The 20176-nt window shown below is 55.7% G+C and overlaps 1 protein-coding gene across 1 annotated transcript; it reads left to right on the top strand.

Moving 5' to 3' along the window:
* The first annotated feature begins 5867 nt into the window (after nt 1–5867).
* Nucleotides 5868–14397, top strand: ALDH3A1 (aldehyde dehydrogenase 3 family member A1). Its single transcript, XM_039227373.1, has 11 exons — nt 5868–5918; nt 8175–8341; nt 9648–9879; nt 10395–10480; nt 10692–10900; nt 11491–11608; nt 12334–12475; nt 13035–13201; nt 13476–13575; nt 14015–14145; nt 14246–14397. The coding sequence occupies exons 2-11, from the start codon at nt 8180–8182 to the stop codon at nt 14258–14260; spliced, it is 1362 nt and encodes a 453-aa protein (XP_039083304.1). The 5' UTR covers nt 5868–5918; nt 8175–8179; the 3' UTR covers nt 14261–14397.
* The last annotated feature ends 5779 nt before the right edge of the window (nt 14398–20176 follow it).

Below are 20176 nucleotides of genomic sequence, written 5' to 3'. Positions count from 1 at the left end.
CTACAATCCGCAGACAAATGACAGATTGAGCCCAATGCTAGCATCTCAGACAGCTGTGACACACGGAGCGCTTAAGCACTAACTGGGAAAACACAAAACAGGGCAGAAGAAATGGGCCATGGAGGGCAGGGCCCAGGGCGTGAACGCAGATTGCCCGTGCATGTGTGAAAAACGGCCCAGCTCACCTGCAGGCAGGAAACGCGGACCCGGGGAACACAGAGAAAGCACTTGGCACCCATCAGGCTGACTTCACCCACCACCCGCTCCGACAGTTTTGCTGGCCCGGAGCAGGGCTGCCTTTGAGAAAGGCCATCTGGCAACACCTATGGACTTGAAAAGTGCAAATATTCCTGGGACTCGATTACGAAGAACTGAAAACTCCAGTGACTACAAAGTGGAAGCAAAGTGGTTTCTCATCCACAGGGAACATTGTGGCCACATGCGTATTAAGCATTATGAATATGAGTACCGACCAGCCGCAGGAATGGATAGAATGGAGTCCGTGGTCCCGGCTGCCTTGGAGGGATGTGTCCACACACCACTGAGTGGCAACGGGAGATGCAGAAATGTGTGTTGATCAGACCCCCCCCCTTTTTTTTTAAAGCCATGGCAACTCTTGGTGTGTCATGTGCATTTAATTGCATCCTCTGTTATGTAACCGTTGAGAAAAGCACAGGGATGGTCCTGGGGCGCTGATGTCGAGGGGGACGCAAGCCCAGGAGGCGTGAAAGGAAAAGACCTCTCTACAAAATACAGCTTCATCTCTGTTACGCATGTTTGTGGAATCACCGTGTGCGATTCCTGGGCAGAAAGAAAACGGAAGGTTTCTTGCCATTTTCCGAGTGAATATTGCGCTTCGTGTGTGATGGGGGTGCACTCGGTCCGATGGCTGATTATGGGGTGTGGCTCCCCAGCAGGGAGAGGCAGGAGCATGAGCCCCCCACCCCCACCGCGTGTGCGCAGGGGTCTCCCTTCCAGGTGGTGGGCGGAGGGTTGTGCCAGGTCTCCGTGACTTGCACTTTTGCCCTTGGCTCCGCCCTGGCTTCCTGGGTGCTGCCTGCAAGCCCGCCCGGCGGGAAGGCAGAGATCAGGGTGAGAGGAGGGGGGGCCCCGCGGGTCCCTCATGGGTGCCCTCTTGCTCCCACTGACTCCCTGCAAACAGGCAGCTTCTCCCACCCAAGGCACCGCAGTGCGCGGCAGAGAGAGAGAGATGAAGGCCCCGGCGCCACGTGGTCTTCCTCCAAACACTTAAGCTTCCACCTATTAGGGTTGGCTGCCAGGCCTGCACCTTGAGAGAGCTCCATTTTGGCTGGACTTCGGGGTGTTCCCGAAGGTTCCCTCGCACCCTCACGGTCTCTGTCCCCCCAGGAGAGGCACGGTGCACGGGTTTATGTGTTCCAAGTGCAGCTTTAAGATCCTAGTGGGCACTTCAGGATCTTGTCACGGGTTTTACTTCAAGGCTCTAAGCCCAAGCGGCTTTTCTCCCTCCCTCGGGGTACATCTCTGCTACATGGACGTGCAGCCTCGGCTCGGCTCAGTCCCAGAACGCCCTCGACAGCTTGTCTCATCCTGCCCGTGACCTCAGCTGCACTTGAGGCCCGCTTGCAGTTCCCAGGCCCTCCGGCCCGGGCTGCCTCAGCTCAGAACGGAAGCCAGGACCCTTATCATGGTCTGTGCACAAAATATTCCCCAGGGCCCCTGACTGTCCACATCTCTCCTCCTTGGCCCTCTCCAGCAGAAAGGAGAGAGGTACTCGCTCCCTGATTATTTCCCATCTGTTTTTTAAAATATTTATTTATTTGAGAGAGACAGCATGAGCAGGGCAGGGACAGAGAGAGAGGGAGACACAGAATCGGAAACAGGCTCCAGGCTCTGAGCTGGCTGTCAGCACAGAGCCCAACGCAGGGCTCGAACCCACGAGCCATGAGATCATGACCTGAACCAAAGTTGGACGGTTAACCAACTGAGCCACCCAGGCGCCCCTTCCCAACTGTTCTTAAAAAGAGAGTGGGTTTTCCCTCCCAATAGCTATTCTAAGTGTTCCTTGAAAGGTAAGCAAAGTAACTCCTAAGCCGATTTTCCCATTCATCCAAAAATGTTTTGCCAGCCTTACGAGTGTCTGCGGAAAATCATCTTGCTAAAGGATTGATAGTTTCTCTCAATCTTCGCTTAGACCCTGCCCAGCCCCATCTGCTGATTTGGGATGGTTTGGTACATTGGCGTGTTTCCATTATTTTCTAGGGCCTCCTGTATGTCACACACTGGGGATATGGTATTGAACAAAAATTGAGACCGCTGCTTTCACGGAAATTTGAGTCTGTGGGGGGACAAGGAGCAAAGAAAAATAATCCACAAATGATCATAGAAACAAATAGATGATTGCAAGTTGTGGCAGGTTCCTGGGAGTAAGGAAGGTATTATTTGGGGATGGGGGTGGATCAGAGAAGCTGAGGTCTGAACAGGAGCAAGAGTTACCCTGGTGCAGAGTGGAAGGGGAAGTGTTCCAGGGAACGAGACTAGCATGTGCAAAGGCCCTGAGGCAGGAAATCACCTGGTCCATTCAGGAACTGCCCGCCGACTGGAATTCAGTGAAAATGTTGGAAACCAGTACAAAATGAGGCTTGTGAGGCAGCCAGGACTCAGACTGTGCAGGTCTCAAAGGCCTTGGAAGGTTTTTTTCCATACGAGTAGTAGAAAGCCACTGAAGGATGTCAATGGGGGAAAGAAAAGCTCAAGTCTCCATTGCCCAAAGGCCCCTTTGTCGGTATTTGGAGAAGGTATCACGGAGAGGTGAGCAGGGACTCAGGAGAGCAGGGGGTGCTGGTGGCTCCAAAGAGAGAGAGAGAGAGAGAATCTGGGCAAGCATGAGGCACTGGGATGGACCATCAGGGCAAAGATGAAAATCTAAAGACCATGCATCTGCAGTGTTGTCTGTGACAACCCAAGCTTATGCCCAGACAGAAACTCTTCACTAACAAAAATCCAGGGGGCACCTGGGTGGCTCAGTCGGTTAAGCGTCCGACTTCAGCTCAGGTTATGATCTCACGGTTCGTGGGTTCGAGCCCCACGTCAGGCTCTGTGCTGACAGCTAGCACAGAGCCTACAGCCTGCTTCTGATTCTGTATCTCCCTCTCCCTGACCCTCCCCTGCTCACACTGTCGCTGTCTCAGAAATAAATAAAAAACATTTTTTAAAAATCCAGAGATTTTGTCTTCCACGGATTTAAACAAGTTTCAAGGCTCCAGGATGATATATATATATATATATATAATTTTTTTTAAGTCTTATTTATTTATTTTGAGAGGGAGAGAGAGAGCATGAGCAGGGGAGGGGCAGAGAGAGCTGCAGAGAGAGAATCCCAAACAGGGTCTGCACTGTCTGCACGGAACCGTGAGATCATGACCTGAGCTGAAAGCAAGAGTCAGACACTCAGCCAACTAAGCCCCCAGGGCGCCCCAAGAGCTGCTGCTTCCAACGCGAGCAACGCATCCAGCATTCACACAGAACTTTCTGGTGCCGGTTCCTGCTCCCATCACGCCCCACAGTCATCGCTGCCTGTGCTTGCTTTTTCCAGTGGCTTCCATGGCTTTCCTCAGGGAGGTCAACTTCATACTAAAAGATGAAGGAGGAAATGAGACGGATGAAGGCGGCTTAGAGGCAACGAAAGTTGCAGAAGAGCCTCACGGAAGGCGGGTGGAGCCAAGGACCAGGAAGGGGGGAGGCCGGGGGAGCTCGTGTCTCTGTTTCTTTTCACCGCACCCATTTTCAGATGAGAAAACTGAGGCCCAGGGAGATTAAAGCACTTGTCTAAGGACACGGAGCTGGTGGTATTCAGCAATCGGTGAACAGCAGGGCTGGATATCAGAGCTCGGCAGGGTGGGGGCCGGGCGGTCAGGGAGCTGCTGTCATGATGAATCAGCTCCGGCAGCCTTGGGCCTCGAAGCCTGTCCTGCGCTCACTATCCAGTTCCCAGGAGATGCTGGGGGACCCGCGATCCCCCTGGCGAGGCTGCAGCCGAGCGCCCCGAGTCTGCGAGCGGAGGGCAAAGGCATCACCTGTAAAGACGATCTGGTGCCACCCCTGGAAAAGCAAGCGGAGGGCTCCGGGTTGGCACCAGAGGCCTGGCATGGCCCCCTGGCCGCCCCACCTTCTGCCCACCGCCCAGTTCAGGCTCCCCAGGCGCCAGATCCCGCCGTTGGTTCCTCCTGCGATTCTGGAAGGTTTCCCATTCTGTCAGTCTAGTCCGGGGTCTTGGGATTCCTTGCCTGGTGCCTTCGCGCTGCGGCTTTCAGTCTGGACCCCATCGAGCCGGCGCCCTGTCCGCAGCGATTCTCCGAAAATAAGATTGGATTTTGATAAGCTGTGATGAGCTCCTTCAGGCCCCCCCAAACCCGCAGCCAGCCCACAGCCCCCAGGCCTCCATGTGCCCCCCACCCCTGGGGCCCCGTCCACCCCCTCACCTCCGGCCGGTGGCAGCATACTCACCACCACTTGTTATTAACTGCAGGGGACACGTGACCTTGCTCGCTGCCTCCGTTCCTTCGCTTTTGCTGTTCCAAGCCCTCTTGCTGTTCCTTGCTTGAATACCCCTCATTCAGCCCAGATGCAGTCCCCTCTGGTGGCAGCTTTGTCCCTTAAACATCTTGTGCGTATGCCAGCTGCTACAGTGACCACGTTGTTTTGAAATTTCCTGTTTATCCCATCATTCCGCAGATACTCTCTGAGCACCCACTGTGCACCAGACACTATTGTAAGGTGTGAGGATGAGGGCAGTGAGCAAACCGAATTCTAGCTGGAGGGCGGCAGGTAGCCAATGAAATGAGTAGACAAATAAATAGCATGTCAGTGGGAGAAAACTGAAATGAAGGAAGAAGACAGAAAGTAACAGGGCGGGCTCGCTACAGTTTTCCGTGACACTTGAGCAGAGCTGTGTGTGGGTATCGGGGGGGAAGGGCCTCGCAGAGAGGGAGGGGAGAGGAGGAGGACACCCTCCGGCCGCCGCGGAGACCTGTGTCTTCCTCCAAGTGAACTGGGAAGCCAGGGCACCCACATGCTGGCTGCAGGGGGCCCGCCGGTGGGAAAGTTTGGCAGGAAGCGTGGTAAGGAGAGACCGGGAGCCTGCAGCAGTGGGACAGGGGAGAGAAGTGACCGTAAGTGACATCCGCCTCCGTCCGCATTAGGTGCCACAGAGGACCTGCCCAGCAAACATCTGGCAAATGGCAGAGGAAGGGGCTTCCAGATGGGGACCACACAGTCGTTACGGGTTCTCGGCATCGTCTCTGCTTTTCACTAGAGGGCAGCTCCACGCATCGGTGGGGCTCGCGGAGAAAGCTCCCAGCCTGCGGTTCCCCAGGTGGGACGTCTCTACCTTGGGGGGGGGGGGTCCCCTGACATGTGTGTTCACGGCAGAGAGGTGAGGGGACCGGAACGCGCCCGTGCACTGGTGCGTTTGGGGGGAGCTGCGCGCACGCACACTCACCCTGACTCGTAGCTCACCCTCTGCTGACCTTACATAACGGGGCAACTCAGACAACAGCCTCTGGCAATTGAATTTCGGAAATCTGGAAGGGGTGCATGCCAGGCTGAATCAATCAGGGGCCCTCGCCTGGGGCAGACACATAGGCTCCTTTTGAAGATTGGATGTGAGCCCCACCCAGGTCCTCACAGACGCATTCTTGCATTTCAGAACAGAAAAAAAAAAATCAACCACCCAAGGCCTAATCCCCAAAGCCGGAGCCCATAGGAAGTAGAGGTCCGTTAGCTACAACCCATATTTGAATACTGTCTTGTTCTTGTTACACAAACTTCCTGGGCAGGGACTCGCAGGCCAAGTGGGCGGGAAGAAGGGTCCTTAAATGTGTCCCCTCTAGGCTGCTCAGTCCAGAAGCTCAAGGCGCTGGGGAAGACTTGTGTCAAAGGTAATCTTCTCCCCTCCCTCCCACCCCGTTCCTTTTTGGTTTTTTCCCTAGGTGGGAATACCTAGTGACTTTCAGCCTCACTTTGCTCATCTGTTAAGTGGACTCCTAACAGTTCCTTCTTCCCTGGCGCTGCTATGGAGCTTTTGTGAGGATCAGAGGGGAGGATTGAGGGGGAGCCATCGGCGGGGATGCCTGGGGGCAGAGTCGGCACAGGTGAGAAAGGTGGGCTGCAGAGATGTGGGAAGGCAGCCTGGTCCCAGGAAAGGAATGCTGGCTGCCTCCAGGCGCAGTGTCAGATGCTCTCCAGCTCCGTTAATCTCTAGGAACTGAGAGGCAGCGCCATTATTAATGCCGTGCAGAGGGGCTCCTTCCCAGAGACCACGTGGTCCCGAGTGCTAGGCCTGGGGTGCCAGCCCGCCCTGTCTCACTCACCCACTCCGCCCTGGGCCGCCGATGGCCAGGGCCTGCTGCTCTGGTTTGCCCACCCAAGGCTGGGGAGGGAAGCAGGACCTTCCTGTGGGGCTGTGTGTCTGGGGTCGTGATCAGCAGGACCGCCCTGAATGCAGGGGTCCCTCCTCTCTATGCAGAAAGCCTGGGGCGGGGGTCAGCACCGTGGACAGGGGAGGCAGCGGGAGATATCCGACCACTTGCAGGATTACACACACGCAGCTATTTCCACTTTGCCAAAAAAATTATATGTGTATCATATACATTAAATATGCCATATATGCATATATTTACATACATATGTATTAATATATGTCACACATATGCATATACAGTATATATGGTCTATATAATTTTTTTTGCAAAGTAGAAATAGCCTTATTGTGGTTCTCTTCCTGATATTAGCAGTTATGCAGTGTCCGACAGGGGGGTGGGTGTCTCTGGGAAGACGGAAAGGAATTGCTGAGGGAAAAGGGCGAAGGGAAGCTTTTCTCTGTGCCCCTTTTGTATCTTTTACTTCTTCTACCACGAGCATGCGCATGCGTTACCTATTCAAAAAGTTACAAAACATTTTTTAAAAGTGCAAGCTCCTTGCAAAAGAAGTGAAACACCAGTGGAAGATGAAAGCAAAGATCACCACTGATGCCACCCGTACTTATGGTCGCCACCTTGGGGGCCACCCTTCTGGTCTTTTCTTGCGCGTGCAAGAGCACATACACACACTCATATGTGCACACGCACGCCTAGGGTTCCTGATGTTCTGCCGGCTTTCTTTCTTATGCCTCATGCCTGGGACGCATCCGGCCCAGACGGCCAGTGTCCTGATGAAGGTGACATCTGCTCTACGCCCCTCCTAAATCCTGCACAGCCGGCTATCACACAGGTGCTGTCTAGTTCATTTCAGTTGCTGATGGGCGTTTAGGATGTTTCCACTATTTTCTGTTGTATACAGACTTGATGAACTTGCTCATTCATGTTTAGGAACGCTGCAATTTCCATAAGCTCCTGAATGTGGCCCTGCACTGTCAAAGGGAAATATATGTTAAAGGCTTTTGCTTGGATGCAGCCAAATGGCCCCCAGAAGAACCAGCCCTGTTTGCCAGGACGGTTTCTTGCCCTGGTAGCAGGAATGCCCTCCACACGGCCGTGTGCAGCTCTGAAGCTCTGGGAGGCGGGAGACTTCTGGCGTGTGCTCGGTGTCTCACACGTGTTACAGGCACCCACTGGCTTAAAGACCAAGTCTGGTTCCACCTGCAAAGCAGCCGGTGCTGTTGCAGGCCATCGAGGGGCCAGCAAGGTGGTACTGGTGTGCAGACGCTGGGCTGTCTTTAATCAGCCGGGGTGTGGAATCCCAACCCCGGCCGGCCAGCCTGCCCTGAACAGTGGCCTGGCTGCGTGTGCAGAGCTCTGGGAGTGTTTGCTGGGAGCTTTGCGAGCAGGTAGAGGTGGGAGCGGGGCATGAGAGCTGCTGGAAAGGGGCTGCCCCGCCTCTGCCCTCCCCTCCCTCCGCACACTGCCAGGAACTCACCATGAGCACTTAGCGTCGCATGCCATTGCTTCCTGGCCCTCAGTGCAGATGGTTTGTCATCAGCTCAGAGGCCAGGGGAGCCAGACAGCTGAGTTAGGGGGCTGAGAAGGCAAAAGAATGCCATTTCCCCAGCTCTCCTGGGGGAGGGAGGGAATCTTTCTCTTTCTATAAAGGTAACACGATGGCTGAGCAATGAGGGTGCTGCCCCTGCAGTCCCCAGGTCCCGGTATGAGGGACGCGCCCGTCTTCCTCCCCGGCTCCAAGACGCTCTCTGTCCCCAGGCACCATGAGCAAAATTGGCGAAGTCGTGCAACGGGCCAGGGCCGCCTTCAACTCGGGCAGGACGCGCCCGCTGCAGTTCCGGATCCAGCAGCTGGAGGCGCTGCGGCGCATGATCAAGGAGCATGAGAAGGACATCGCGGGCGCGCTGACCGCCGACCTCCACAAGGTGCGCCTGACACCCCGAATTTCGGGTCTCCTCATTCTCCCAGCCCTCGGCCCCACGCAGGGCCACCTGGTTCCCCTAACGGAGAACATCACAGCCTGGCATCCCAAAGGGCACCTCCCTGCCTCCCTCCCCATCCATCCCTCACCCTGAGCAAAATCAGACACCTCCAAATTCTCCAGCCCTTCACCTTGCTGCCCCCATGTCGCCTGGCCCTGCTTCCACGCATCCCATTTTGCCTTAGAGAAGTGCAGAGGGGCTTTGGAGCTCACGCCCCTACTGTGTCAGAGCGCTTTGCTGCTGTAGTTTTTAAACTTTTTTTTTTTAAAGTTTATTTACTTTGAGAGAGACAGAGAGAGCAAACCAGGAAGGGGCAGAGAGAGAAGGGGACAGAGGATCCAAAGCGGGCTCTGTGCTGACAGCACAGAGTCGGATGTGGGGCTTGAACTCACAAACCCTGAGATCATGACCTGAGCTGAAATCAAGAGTCCGAGGCTTAACCAACTGAGCCACCCAGGCTCCCCACTGCTGTATTTTTTAATCTCTGGTTCCTCATCTTAAAACAAAAGCTTCACAACTTCTGTTTTGCTTCTCATGGCCAAAGTTCATGGAAGTGTTGTTTTTTCTGCTGTCTGTTTCTCCTCACCTCCCCCCCCCTTTCCTGCAGGATGGCTTCCTCCCCCCAGCCCCCCCCCCCAACTCCAGGAAGATCCTTGAAGGTTCTGCCTGCTTCATACCTCCCCTGCCAAGAAGTTCTCTGGGATTTTTTTTTCCTCTCTTTGGCAGTCTTTTTCCTCTACCCATTTCTTCAGGTGGCCTTAGCGCTCCGTCCTGAGGTCAAGTCTCATTGTAATCTATAAGCGTTCTTGGACACACCTCAGCTCCCTCCTCCCCACCCATCAATGACCTTCAAATCACTGACCAGGTCTGAGGTCCCCTTAGGCACCGTGACTTTGGCCTGTGCAAATTCCCCGGGCCCTCAACACTGTCAGAAAGGGACCCTCGCACACCCCCCACCCCAGTGGCAAATCTTCAGCTCTGCCTGCAGCCTCACTACGTGCCTTCTCTGGCCCAGAGCCCTGGTGCTGAGCAAGCCAGGCTGTGCCCAACATGCCCACCCAGCATGCAAAGTACTAAAAAAGCTCCTATTTTTTAGATCCGGAGACTGAGGTTAGGACAGGGTCACAGATCCAGGGCCCAGGGAGCCAGGACCACAGGCAGCCCTGGTGACTCCCTGAGCAGAGGCCCGGCCGCACGGCCCTGGATCTCTGGCCGGTGAGCTCACACGGAGCCCCTCTCACCACCGCAGAACGAGTGGAACGCCTACTACGAGGAGGTGGTGTATGTCCTGGAAGAGATCGATCACACGATCAAGAAGCTCCCCGAGTGGGCTGCGGACGAGCCCGTGGAGAAGACTCCCCAGACCCAGCATGACGAGTGTTACATCCACTCGGAGCCCCTGGGCGTGGTCCTCATCATCGGCACCTGGAACTACCCCTTCACCATCACTGTCCAGCCCGTGGTGGGCGCCATCGCTGCGGGTATGCGGGCCCTGTCTCAGGAGGGAGTCTCAAGGGACCACTGCCTCACCCCTGCTGAGTGGGGCCAGAGATGGGGGGGAACTGGGGCCTGTGACAAGATGGCACCTGGGGTCAGGTAGTGGGTTGATGGATCTGTCTTTCCCCAGAGGCTTCAGGGACCAAACTATTTAGCAGGACCTCCCGGTGCCAGAAGCCCAGCCTGGCTCAGATGTGACCACAGCCTGCCACTTTCTGCCTGCTGTGTATGCAGTGCTGGGCCACCTTCAGCTTAGATATATCTGGGCTCACCAGCCCCCCCAGTTGGGACCAGCTCTGCTCTCCCATCAGGGCCCAGGTCCTTCCCTCTTCTCTTCCCTCTTCTTCCACATCCGAACAGCTGCAGAGGGCGGGTGACGCAGCTTCTGTGGCCTGTGTGCCCTCGGCTCTTCTGTCCATTCCTCCAAGGACACAGAGAACGGGTGGGCTCCGGGCTTGGCCACCGGGAGGGCGGGGCCCTGACTCCGTGCGCTCTGCAGGGAACGCGGTGGTCATCAAGCCGTCGGAGCTGAGTGAGAATATGGCGAACCTGCTGGCCACCATCATGCCTCAGTACCTGGACAAGGTGAGGTGCTCCTCAGGTCTTTGGGGGTTGAGAAATAGTGCATTTTTGCAGCAAAGGAGCTAAGCTAAGCCAAAGACAGCCGACCTCTCCCATCGAGATGAAAGGAGTCCCGGGGTCAGGAGAGGGGATCTATTTGGTGACGACTGGGTGGGCAGGGTGGGGAGGAAGGGTGGTGGTCTTTTCTGAGCCCTGCCTCCTCCTCGCACGGAAGGATCTGTACCCGGTGATCAACGGGGGCATCTCTGAGACCACAGAGGTCCTCAAGGAGAGATTTGACCACATCCTGTACACTGGGAACACCGCTGTGGGCAAGATCATCATGATGGCCGCAGCCAAGCACCTGACCCCCCTCACGCTGGAGCTGGGGGGGAAGAACCCTTGCTATGTGGACAAGCACTGTGACCTGGATATCGCCTGCAGGTGAGTGGCCGTTCTGGCTGCCTTCCAGCTCACGCAGAATGGGAGGGACACAGACACCGTCCGTGTGTCTGTGCCCTCGTGGCATCTGCAGTCTTGGGCGGGAGCCGGGGGTGGGGGAAGGGGTACCATATCCACAAAAGAGATGCAGGCGGTCTGGGAAGGCCTCCAGCGGGGAGGAGGTCTCGCCGGAAGCCTTTCATATCGCACGTGCGTGGCCTTCCAGGGTGTGGGGACCCTGAGCAGAGACGGCATCTGGCCGTGCAGGGCTCAAGGGCACGAACAGACAGGCACAAAGGTTGCCCGCCCCAGACATCTCCCAGAAGCCCCTCAGCAGTCGTCGATGAGGTTCGCACGTGTGGCGCCTTAGGCCCCTGTGAACGTGTTCAAGAACATGGGTCTGCTCAGTCCAGAGTCCAGAAACCAGTGGGATGCTTAGGGAGTCTCTGGCTTGTGCGTACCTGAGAGCTCTCCCCCACCCCCCAACCCATGCCCAGCCTCTCATACCGTGACCCTGAGCTAACGAATAAGATGTTCGTCCGAGGGAGCCTCCCATGCCTTGCGGGATGCAATCCCATCTGTAATTTTCACAGACGCATCGCCTGGGGGAAATTCATGAACAGCGGCCAGACCTGTGTGGCCCCGGACTACATCCTCTGTGACCCCTCCATCCAGAACCAAATTGTGGAGAAGCTCAAAAAGTCCCTGAAAGTAAGTGTTGGTCCCCGGGGCTGGGTGAGAGGCTGCAAGGCAGCGAGGAGGGTCTAGACTTTAGAAAACACTGGATTTTTTTGCCCCCCTGATCATCAAAGTAATCCACACTCACTGTCGATAATTCGGAAAAGGTTATGAAAGGGGGCGTCTGGGTGGCTCAGTCGGGTAAGCCTCCGACTTCAGCTCAGGTCATGATCTCACGGTTTGTGGGTTCAAGCCCCGCCTCGGGCTCTGCGCTGACAACTCAGAGCCTGGAGCCTGCTTCGGATTCTGTGTCTCCCTCTCTCTCTGCCCTTCCCCTGCTCACATTCTGTGTGTGTGTCCTTCTCTCAAAAATAAGCATGAAAAAAACGTTCTTAGACAAGGTTAGAAAAGAATAAAACATAAAGAAAAAAAAAGCTCCACCCAGAAACCCACAGCCCCAAGGCAATCACTGCCGACTTCCTGGTACGTTTCCTCACTCTTCCTTTCTGTGAAGACACGCATTCGATCCGCTCACGATTCCCACACGACTGTGCGTAGATTTCTTTCAAATAACGCTGCCTCGCAGCTCGTCAGAGCCGTGGAAGCTTGGAGCGCCCCAGATGTTCTGGGAGCCCAGTAACCCTTGGGGTCACTGCCCACCAGCTGGGCGGTGCCCCGTGTGCTCCCGGGCCAAGGTCGCCCTGTGCCCGCAGCCATGATGAGGGTCCAGGTCCTTACCTGAAACCCCTTGTCCATAGGAGTTCTACGGGGAGGATGCCAAGAAGTCCCATGACTACGGGAGGATCATTAACTCCCAGCACTTCCAGAGGGTGATGGGCCTGATGGAGGGTCAGAAAGTCGCCTACGGAGGCACTGGGGACGCGGCCACCCGGTACATCGGTGCGTGTGCTCGCCCATCTGCCCGGGCTGCCTGGGTCCCCGCAAGCGGACAGCGACCCCTGAGGAGCAGACACCACCCAGCGGGCCCGGGGCTCTTGGCGGGCGGGGACCGGGCACCACCCCTGGGAAGCCTGTCCCCGCCCAGAAGCCCTCTGCCCTCCAGGCGGCATCAGCGGGGGGTCTGAACAGGAAGCAACGTGTGCCCAGCTGGAGGGGTCGCCCCAGTGCCCAGGCTTGAAGGTCACCAGATGGGACCCCACTTGGCTCCCAGTTTGTTGTGGACTGAAGAGATCTGGCGAGGGCTCAGGTGGCCGGTGGGGCACCGTGCCCGCCTGCTGCAAATGTGGACCCTGGGTTTCCCGCACATGCAGGTTAATCCGTAGTTCTCTCCTCGGCCTGCTGGGATGGAGCCCAGGCGGGCGGGGGCCTCATTCGTGCCCCGCCTGAGCCCGGGTGGCCTTACCGTACAGCAATGGAAGGAGGAAGCTGGGTGCCTGGGCTTGTGGGGAGGCTGGGGGGACATCCGCACCTGCTGACTCTCGCTTGCTCCCCGTCTCAGCCCCCACCATCCTCACAGACGTGGACCCCCAGTCCCAGGTGATGCAGGAGGAGATCTTTGGGCCCGTGATGCCCATCGTGTGCGTGCGCAGCCTGGAGGAGGCCATCCAGTTCATCAACCAGCGGGAGAAGCCCCTGGCGCTCTACGTGTTCTCTCTAAATGACAAGGTGGGCCTGCGGTGCCCTCGTCCCAGGGTCCTGGCGAGCCCGACACAGCACTCATGTGAACAGGACCTGGGGGTCCACAGGCCCAGGTTCAAATCCCAGCCTCACTGCCATGTGATCTTGGGCACGTCACTTAACCTTTCGGAGCCCTTTCTCTTCCGGCTCTGAAACCAGTCATCGGCTTGGCCCTTGAGGCTCTGGGATGTGCCCAGACAGGGTAGGGAGGGGCCTGGGGGTCCGGGGAGGGGACTGAGGTGGCCACCGGCTGCTGTTGCAGGTGATTAAGAAGATGATTACAGAGACATCAAGCGGCGGGGTGACGGCCAACGACGTCGTTGTCCACAGCTCTGTGCACTCCCTGCCTTACGGGGGAGTGGGTGAGTCTGGGGCTGAGCGCACTGCCTGCCTGGCCCCTCCAGGTCCCCCCCCACCCCTACCCCTGGGTTGGGAGTTCAGGAGAGGCTGGAGCAGCCCTGGGCCTCAGACCCCCACTAACCTCTCCTGGTGGGCCTCTGGCTCCTGCTGTCATGTCCATCAGTCATGTTTGATGTTAAGACCCTAGACGGTCCTGAGGGTCACCCGGTACCCCTATCCTGCTTCGGGGAGGCCTTGAGAGAGGGAGCACGGCCCAGAGGTCCCCCAGCTGAAACGACTCTTCTGAGCACCTTCTGTTGTCCCCAGTGTGGACATGTCCCCTGGGGCATCCGCCGGGGATCAGCTGCCCCTGGGAGGCTCAGAAAAGGAGCGCACGCGGGTCGCAGGCAGGGTCTGGGGGTCTCGGGCCACCTGGGGCTGAGCCAGCTCCTCCCCTCGCAGGGAGCAGCGGCATGGGGTCCTACCACGGCAAGAAGAGCTTTGAGACCTTTTCCCACCGACGCTCTTGCCTGGTGAGGCCTCTGCTGAACGATGAGTCCCTCAAAGCCAGATACCCCCCGAGCCTGGCCAAGGTGAGAGGTGGGGGCAGAGTCCGTCGGGGAGACTCAGCTGCTGGGAGCCCCTGGGCCCACGCGGGACAAGGGCCTCACCGCCCCCGTGTCCTCTTCGCAGATGACCCGTCACTGAAGTGCTGCGCCTGGCTGGCCTCGCCGCACCACACCCCTGCCCCTCGGTCCTGCCCTAGGAGAATTGCTCCTGGAGCCTCCCCTTGCTCCCCCGTGGATCAGTGCATGCCCCCCACTCCCATTTGGGCCCCGGGCCTTACTTCCCCAAGTTGCCACCCCCTGCTGGACACGTAGAGACCAATAAAAGCTCCCCAGCCGGACGAAGGAGCGTGTATGCCTGCTTCCTTTGCAGCCGCCGCATCTCTCCAGTCCCGTGCCCCCGCCCAGCCTGCTCTCAGCCTGACTTGCAGCAAGGGCCGCCCCAAAGCCCACACCGACCCCCGGAGCCCTGAGGCAAGAGCCGCTGGTGTCCAGGAGCCATGGATCTTGCATCTGGACTTTGGGAGTCAGCTCCATTTCTGGGGTATCCAGAGAAGGGGTGACCAAGGAGGCTGTCGTGGTGGCAGGTGGCTCAGGAATTGGAGGCCAAAGTGCTCCTCTCAGTTCCGGTTTGGCACCTAGGGCAGGGGTCCCGTAGTGAAACCACGCCATGGTCAACACGAAACCCCTTGGTGATTTCATCAGCTCTTGGTCAGGCAGCGGCTGGGCCCAGGGGTCTGGCCTTAGAGGCCTGAAGAGCTGGGCCAGGGTCCAGGGAGGATGGTCTGAAGCAGGAGCCAAGAATCAGCCCAACCTGGCCCGCAGATGAATGGGGGGGGGGGGGTCAGGTGAGGGAGAGACCTGCTGAAGCTGACCTACTTGCCGGGTTCACAAGCAGGCAGGCGCCCCCTCCTGGTGGCAGGTAGCAATGACTGGGGCTGGCCCCTCTCTGAGACAAAGGTGGTGGCACTCACAGGAGTCTTCATTGTAAAAGCATCTCTGGCCCCCACGGTGCCAGAGCGTCCCCTCTCCCTACAAAGGCCAGCCCTCCACCCGGCCCGGGACCACCTGCCTCTCTCAACCTTGCCTGCTCCTGAACTTGACTCCCGTCATTATCTCCCCTCCTCTCCATCACTGGTGCCCCTTCTGTGCCAGATCATTCCTAGCCTCTAGTGATTCGCATCTTCTTTCTCCTCCCTGCCCCCAAACCCAAATACAACCTCAGATAAAAGCCCTTAAGCTGTTACCTGTGCTCCATCCCCTCTAGTGCGGGGAAAGGGACGGGGACCGTGCAGAGTGTGACGTTTTGTATTGCTTCGATGTTCACTGGGTCCACCATTTACTTATTTTGCAAATATCCAAATAATTGCATAATTGCAATAATAATTGCATAATAATTGCAACCCAAACCCTCCCCAAACCCTCTGCCCCTCTAATTAGTGCCTCATTTCCCCACTCTGCTTCCCCGCGAGAGGCGCATCTGGACAGTGGCCTACGCTGCTCTCGGACAGCCCTTTGCTTCCACACGACTTGGGCCGGCCAGGCGAGCCTCTGTCACCTCTACTCCGCTAAACTACTCTTGTCCTGGCACCGCCAACTCCCAAGAAGGCAGACTCACCAGCCCATCGCCCCGTCAGCCTCCCCAGCCCCACTGCCTGGTCACCCCTCCTTCCAACACCCATCACCTCCGGGGTCCTGGGACTCCATGCCTCAACTCCATTCCTACTCTCTTCCCAAATTAAAGTCTCCAATTCGGGCCCTGAGCTCCTAACTCCGATATCCGAGTCCATATATCTTGTTAAAAGCTAAGAAAGCTTCTAGCCAGGTTATTAAACCCTGGCGCTCTTTCTCAAGGACCTGGGAGCAACGTTTTTGAAAGGCAAACATCCCGGGAAACGGCGCCACTTGTTGCCCAAACTGTGGATTCTGCTTTTTTTTTTTTTTTAACTTTATTTTGAGAGAGAGAGCACAAGTATGGGAAGAGCAGAGATCAAAGGAGAGAGACAGAATCCGAAGCAGCCTCCACACTGTCAGCACAGAGCTCGGCGCAGGGCTCGAATTCACGAACCATGAGATCATGACCTGAGCCAAAATCAAAGAGTCTGACGCTCAACCGACTGAGCCACCAACCCAGGCGCTCCTCACATTCAGCTTTAATGCCTACTCAGTCAAAGAAGTGTTTTCTTTCTCCTCTACCTCTGTGGAGAGGTTTCCTGGGTTGCAAGATTTAGGTTTTAATTATATTCCCCCAACACCACCCTCTGTTTAAAATCTTCCCGTGGCTTCCCATTGCTTTTAGGAAAAGTCCTCGGGTCCATAGATTGCCCTGCAAGGCGTTGTATGATCCGGGCCCTGCCTTCCTCTCTGACCCCAACCGGTACGTCAAACTCTGCATCCAACACGTAATTACCCAGAGCCTCATGGGAGGGCACATCTCACCACCCCTCTCTCACCTCAAACCCCATCCCCGAGTCTTTTCCCTATTCTTTATCACTCACCCTACTTTGTCCACAAAGCTTGTTATAATCTGTACTTATCATGTTGATTTTGTTCACCTCTTCCTTGCCTGTGTCTCCCCCATTAAAATGTGAGCCGCGACCTTTGTCCGTATTCACTATATATCCCCAGAGGCTAAAGCAGTGACTAGCTCATAGTAGATGCTCACTAAATATTTCAGTGAATGAATTTAAAGGGCATCATTGGGGTTTGGTTGCTCCAAATCCCCCCTCTCCCTGCCAACTTCTCATCTGAAACTCACTTACTTTAGGTGACTATAAGCTCACATGAGCCAAATGTAGGGTAAAACAGCCCAGAAATGGAGACCATCTTAACAATAAAGATAACACCCTGGGTGGCTCAGGCCATCAAGTGACTTATTCTTGATTTCCGCTCAGGCCGCGATCTCACGGCTCGTGAATTCAAGCCCTGTGATGGGCATTGTGCTAACAGCTCGGAGCCTGCTTGGGATCTGCTCTCTCTGCCCCTCCCCTGCTCATTCCTTCTCTCTCTCAAAATAAGTAAATAAACTTAAAGAAAAAAATAAGACAACACCCTGATCAAAGACTTCGTGCCCCTTGTCTTCCCAGAGTTAAGGCCCCACAGGCATCGCTCTGATAAATGAGAGCAGAGTCAGAGGTGGGAGGAAGGAGGAAGCCTGAGCTGGTACCCACTTCCTTCTCTCCTTCACCAGCACCCACCGGCAGCCCTACTCAGTAAGGCTTGTGAGCCCCTTTACAGATTAGGAAACTGAGGTTCAGAAGTACTGTCACTTGGTGTCACTTCACTGTGCCCAGTCATAGGTACCACGTCCCTGGAGCATCTGCTCTTTCCTGAGACTACAGAAATGTCACCGGCAGTGACGTTTTGAGTGGCTCCCAGAAACCCTTGCAGCAGGAGCTGTGGAGAGACCTGGAAATACACAACTCAGACAAGAGATGCCTCAGCGCTTCCGTAGACTCGATCCTCATTATTCCAGAGGGCAGCTTTGGAGCGGACAGGGAAAAACCCGGATTCTCTTCTTCCTTCCTCTTCCTTTTCTCCGCATTCTCCAGTTCCCCTTCCTTTTTGCTATCATTATAAAGCTTACAACTCACCACGTAACCTGTCTTATTCCGTCTTATTCCAAATGTCCCAAACCTGATCCATTCTGGTCTAATCCTATTTTCAAACTAGATTTGGACCTGAGAGGAAAAACAGTTGGAAAAAAACACCACTCATACAAAACCATCCTGTCCGAACACCATGAGGCAATCTACTCATGTTCTTTCTACTGTTTTTCTTGGATGAAGAAATGAGCCGAAAAATAATATGTGCACGATTATGATTCAACCTTTCCAAACAATCGCCATTGTGCCAAACACAAATGGCCAAGAATCGTCGCCACACACGTGTTATCACACAAAAGCGGGTGACATTTCCGGCTTGCTGGTCACGATTCACACCACGCTGGACAGAGCGCACAGAGGGCACCTGTCACCTCCCAATTCACGGCCCCGTAGACACACTAGCAAATGATCCTTTGGTTCCTTTGTTTGACTGCATCTAGTGTTTAGGTTCTCTGATTAAAAAATCAATTTGTTATAGTCACAGCCTCTTCCAAATGATAAAGTTTCGTTGCTGTAAGACAGGAAGGGTTCCTTCACTCGTTCGTTCATTCAACAAGTAGTGATTGAGTGGACTGTTCTGGGTAGTGGGTGGTGAGAGAAACAGGAAGGTCTGTGTTCTTGAGGAGCTTACAGTTGATTGGAGTGTCTCAGTCAGGGTGGCCGGGTTAAGCTGGGGTAACAAGTTAACCGCAGAACTTGTGGTTAACACAGCAGGAGGCCGGAGGGGCTCTGCTCTACAAGGCAAGTCAGAGATGGCCACTAATGGAGGTCCTATCTCCGTGCGGGACTTGAGGGGCAGGAGACCCAGAGGCTCACAGGGCGGGTCACCCCCTCTCCCACGCTGGTGGCCAGAACCACTCACACGGCTCCGCGGGGCTGAAGAGTCCGCTTTGTTCTCTGAGCAGCACATGGCTGCCACGTGGATGGGGACAGACAATGAATGCATGAATCAACAGACAAGGAAAGCACCTGGGAGAAGGCAGCGCTGCACGGATAATGAAGAACCTTCTGGGGGCGCCTGGGTGGCTTAGTCAGTTAAGCGTCTGACTTTCGCTTAGGTCATGATCTCGCGGTTCGTGGGTTCGAGCCCCGCGTCGGGCTCTGTGCTGACTGTCAGCTCAGAGCCTGGAGCCTGTTTCAGTCTGTGACTCCCTCTCTCTCTGACCCTCCCCTGCTCACGCTGTCTCTAAATAAAACATTAAAAAAAAAAAAAAAGAACCTTCTGGCATTTAATTTTTTTTTTCCCTAGGAGAGAGAGAGAGACAGCGTGAGCAGGGGAGGGTCAGAGAGAGAGGGAGACACAGACTCTGAAATAGGCTCCAGGCTCTGAGCTGGCAGTCAGCACAGAGCCCGACGCGGGGCTCGAACCCACGAACCGCGAGATCATGACCTAAGCGAAAGTCGGACGCTTAACCGACTAAGCCACCCAGGTGGATCTTAATAGTTAAAGGTGACTATTTAAGGGTGGACTGAGGGAAGGCGTCCCAGGGACCTAACTGTGACCTCCCCCTCCCCAGGTTGGCACTGTGCCAGCCCCCGGGCCGTCGTCCCTCCCCACACTGTCTCCAGGGCCCCGCATGCTGCGGCCAGGACTCCACTCTGGGTCTCCCGCCATGTCTGAGGTCAGGCAATGGGGAAACCCACCGCGCCGCGCTCAGGGAGCCCGGGGGAGGGCAGATGGCAGTTGTGGATGCCCGTCTCCAGCTCTGCCCCTTGGCCTCTGCCATTTCTGGGCGCCAGCATCACCCTCGGGCCAGTCCCTCCGCTGACCGTCCTGCAGGAAATGCTTCTCTGCAGTCACCGTGACTGGTCTGGACTGACCATGCGGACCCTGGTGACGGTAGCAGATGCACGGTTGCCTGCGGAAAGTCCGTCCCTCCCTCCTTGTAACAGAATCCCTGTTTCATTCAAATGCCCTCCCCTCCCCCGCAGGACAGGTCACTTTGTCCTCAGCTCAGAGACAAATACCAAATAGTTTAAACCAATGGTTCTCCAACTCTGGGGGCATGTGAGAATATTAGAATCATTTTAGGAACTTGTAAAAAAAAAAAAAAATACTAAGGCCTAGGATCGTGAGCCTTTAAACTTTTTTGAATTCTTTCTTTTTTTTTTTTCTTTTTTTCAAGTTTATTTAGTTTTGAGAGAGAATGCACAAGCAGGGGAGGGTCAGAGAGAAAGGGAGAGACTCAGAATTTGAAGCAGGCTCCAGGCTCCAAGTTGTCAGAACAGAGCCCAATGCAGGGCTTGAACCCACAAACCATGAGATCACAACCTGAGTAGAAGTCAGAGACTCAACCAACTGAGCCACCCGGCACTCCTCTTTAATTTTTTTAATGTTTATTTTATTTTTGAGAGACAGGTGAGCAAGGGAGAGGTAGAGAGAGAGGGGTAGAGAAGAGCCAAATTGGACTCCGAGCTGACAGCAAAGAGCCCAATGGGGGGCTCAAACCCAT

Source organism: Hyaena hyaena, unplaced genomic scaffold (genome assembly GCF_003009895.1).
Source record: "Hyaena hyaena isolate Hyena2069 unplaced genomic scaffold, ASM300989v1 scaffold_27, whole genome shotgun sequence".
Lineage (NCBI taxonomy): Eukaryota > Metazoa > Chordata > Mammalia > Carnivora > Hyaenidae > Hyaena > Hyaena hyaena.
The sequence above is the reverse complement of the archived record's forward strand: the minus strand, read 5'-3'. Positions and strand labels throughout refer to the sequence as shown.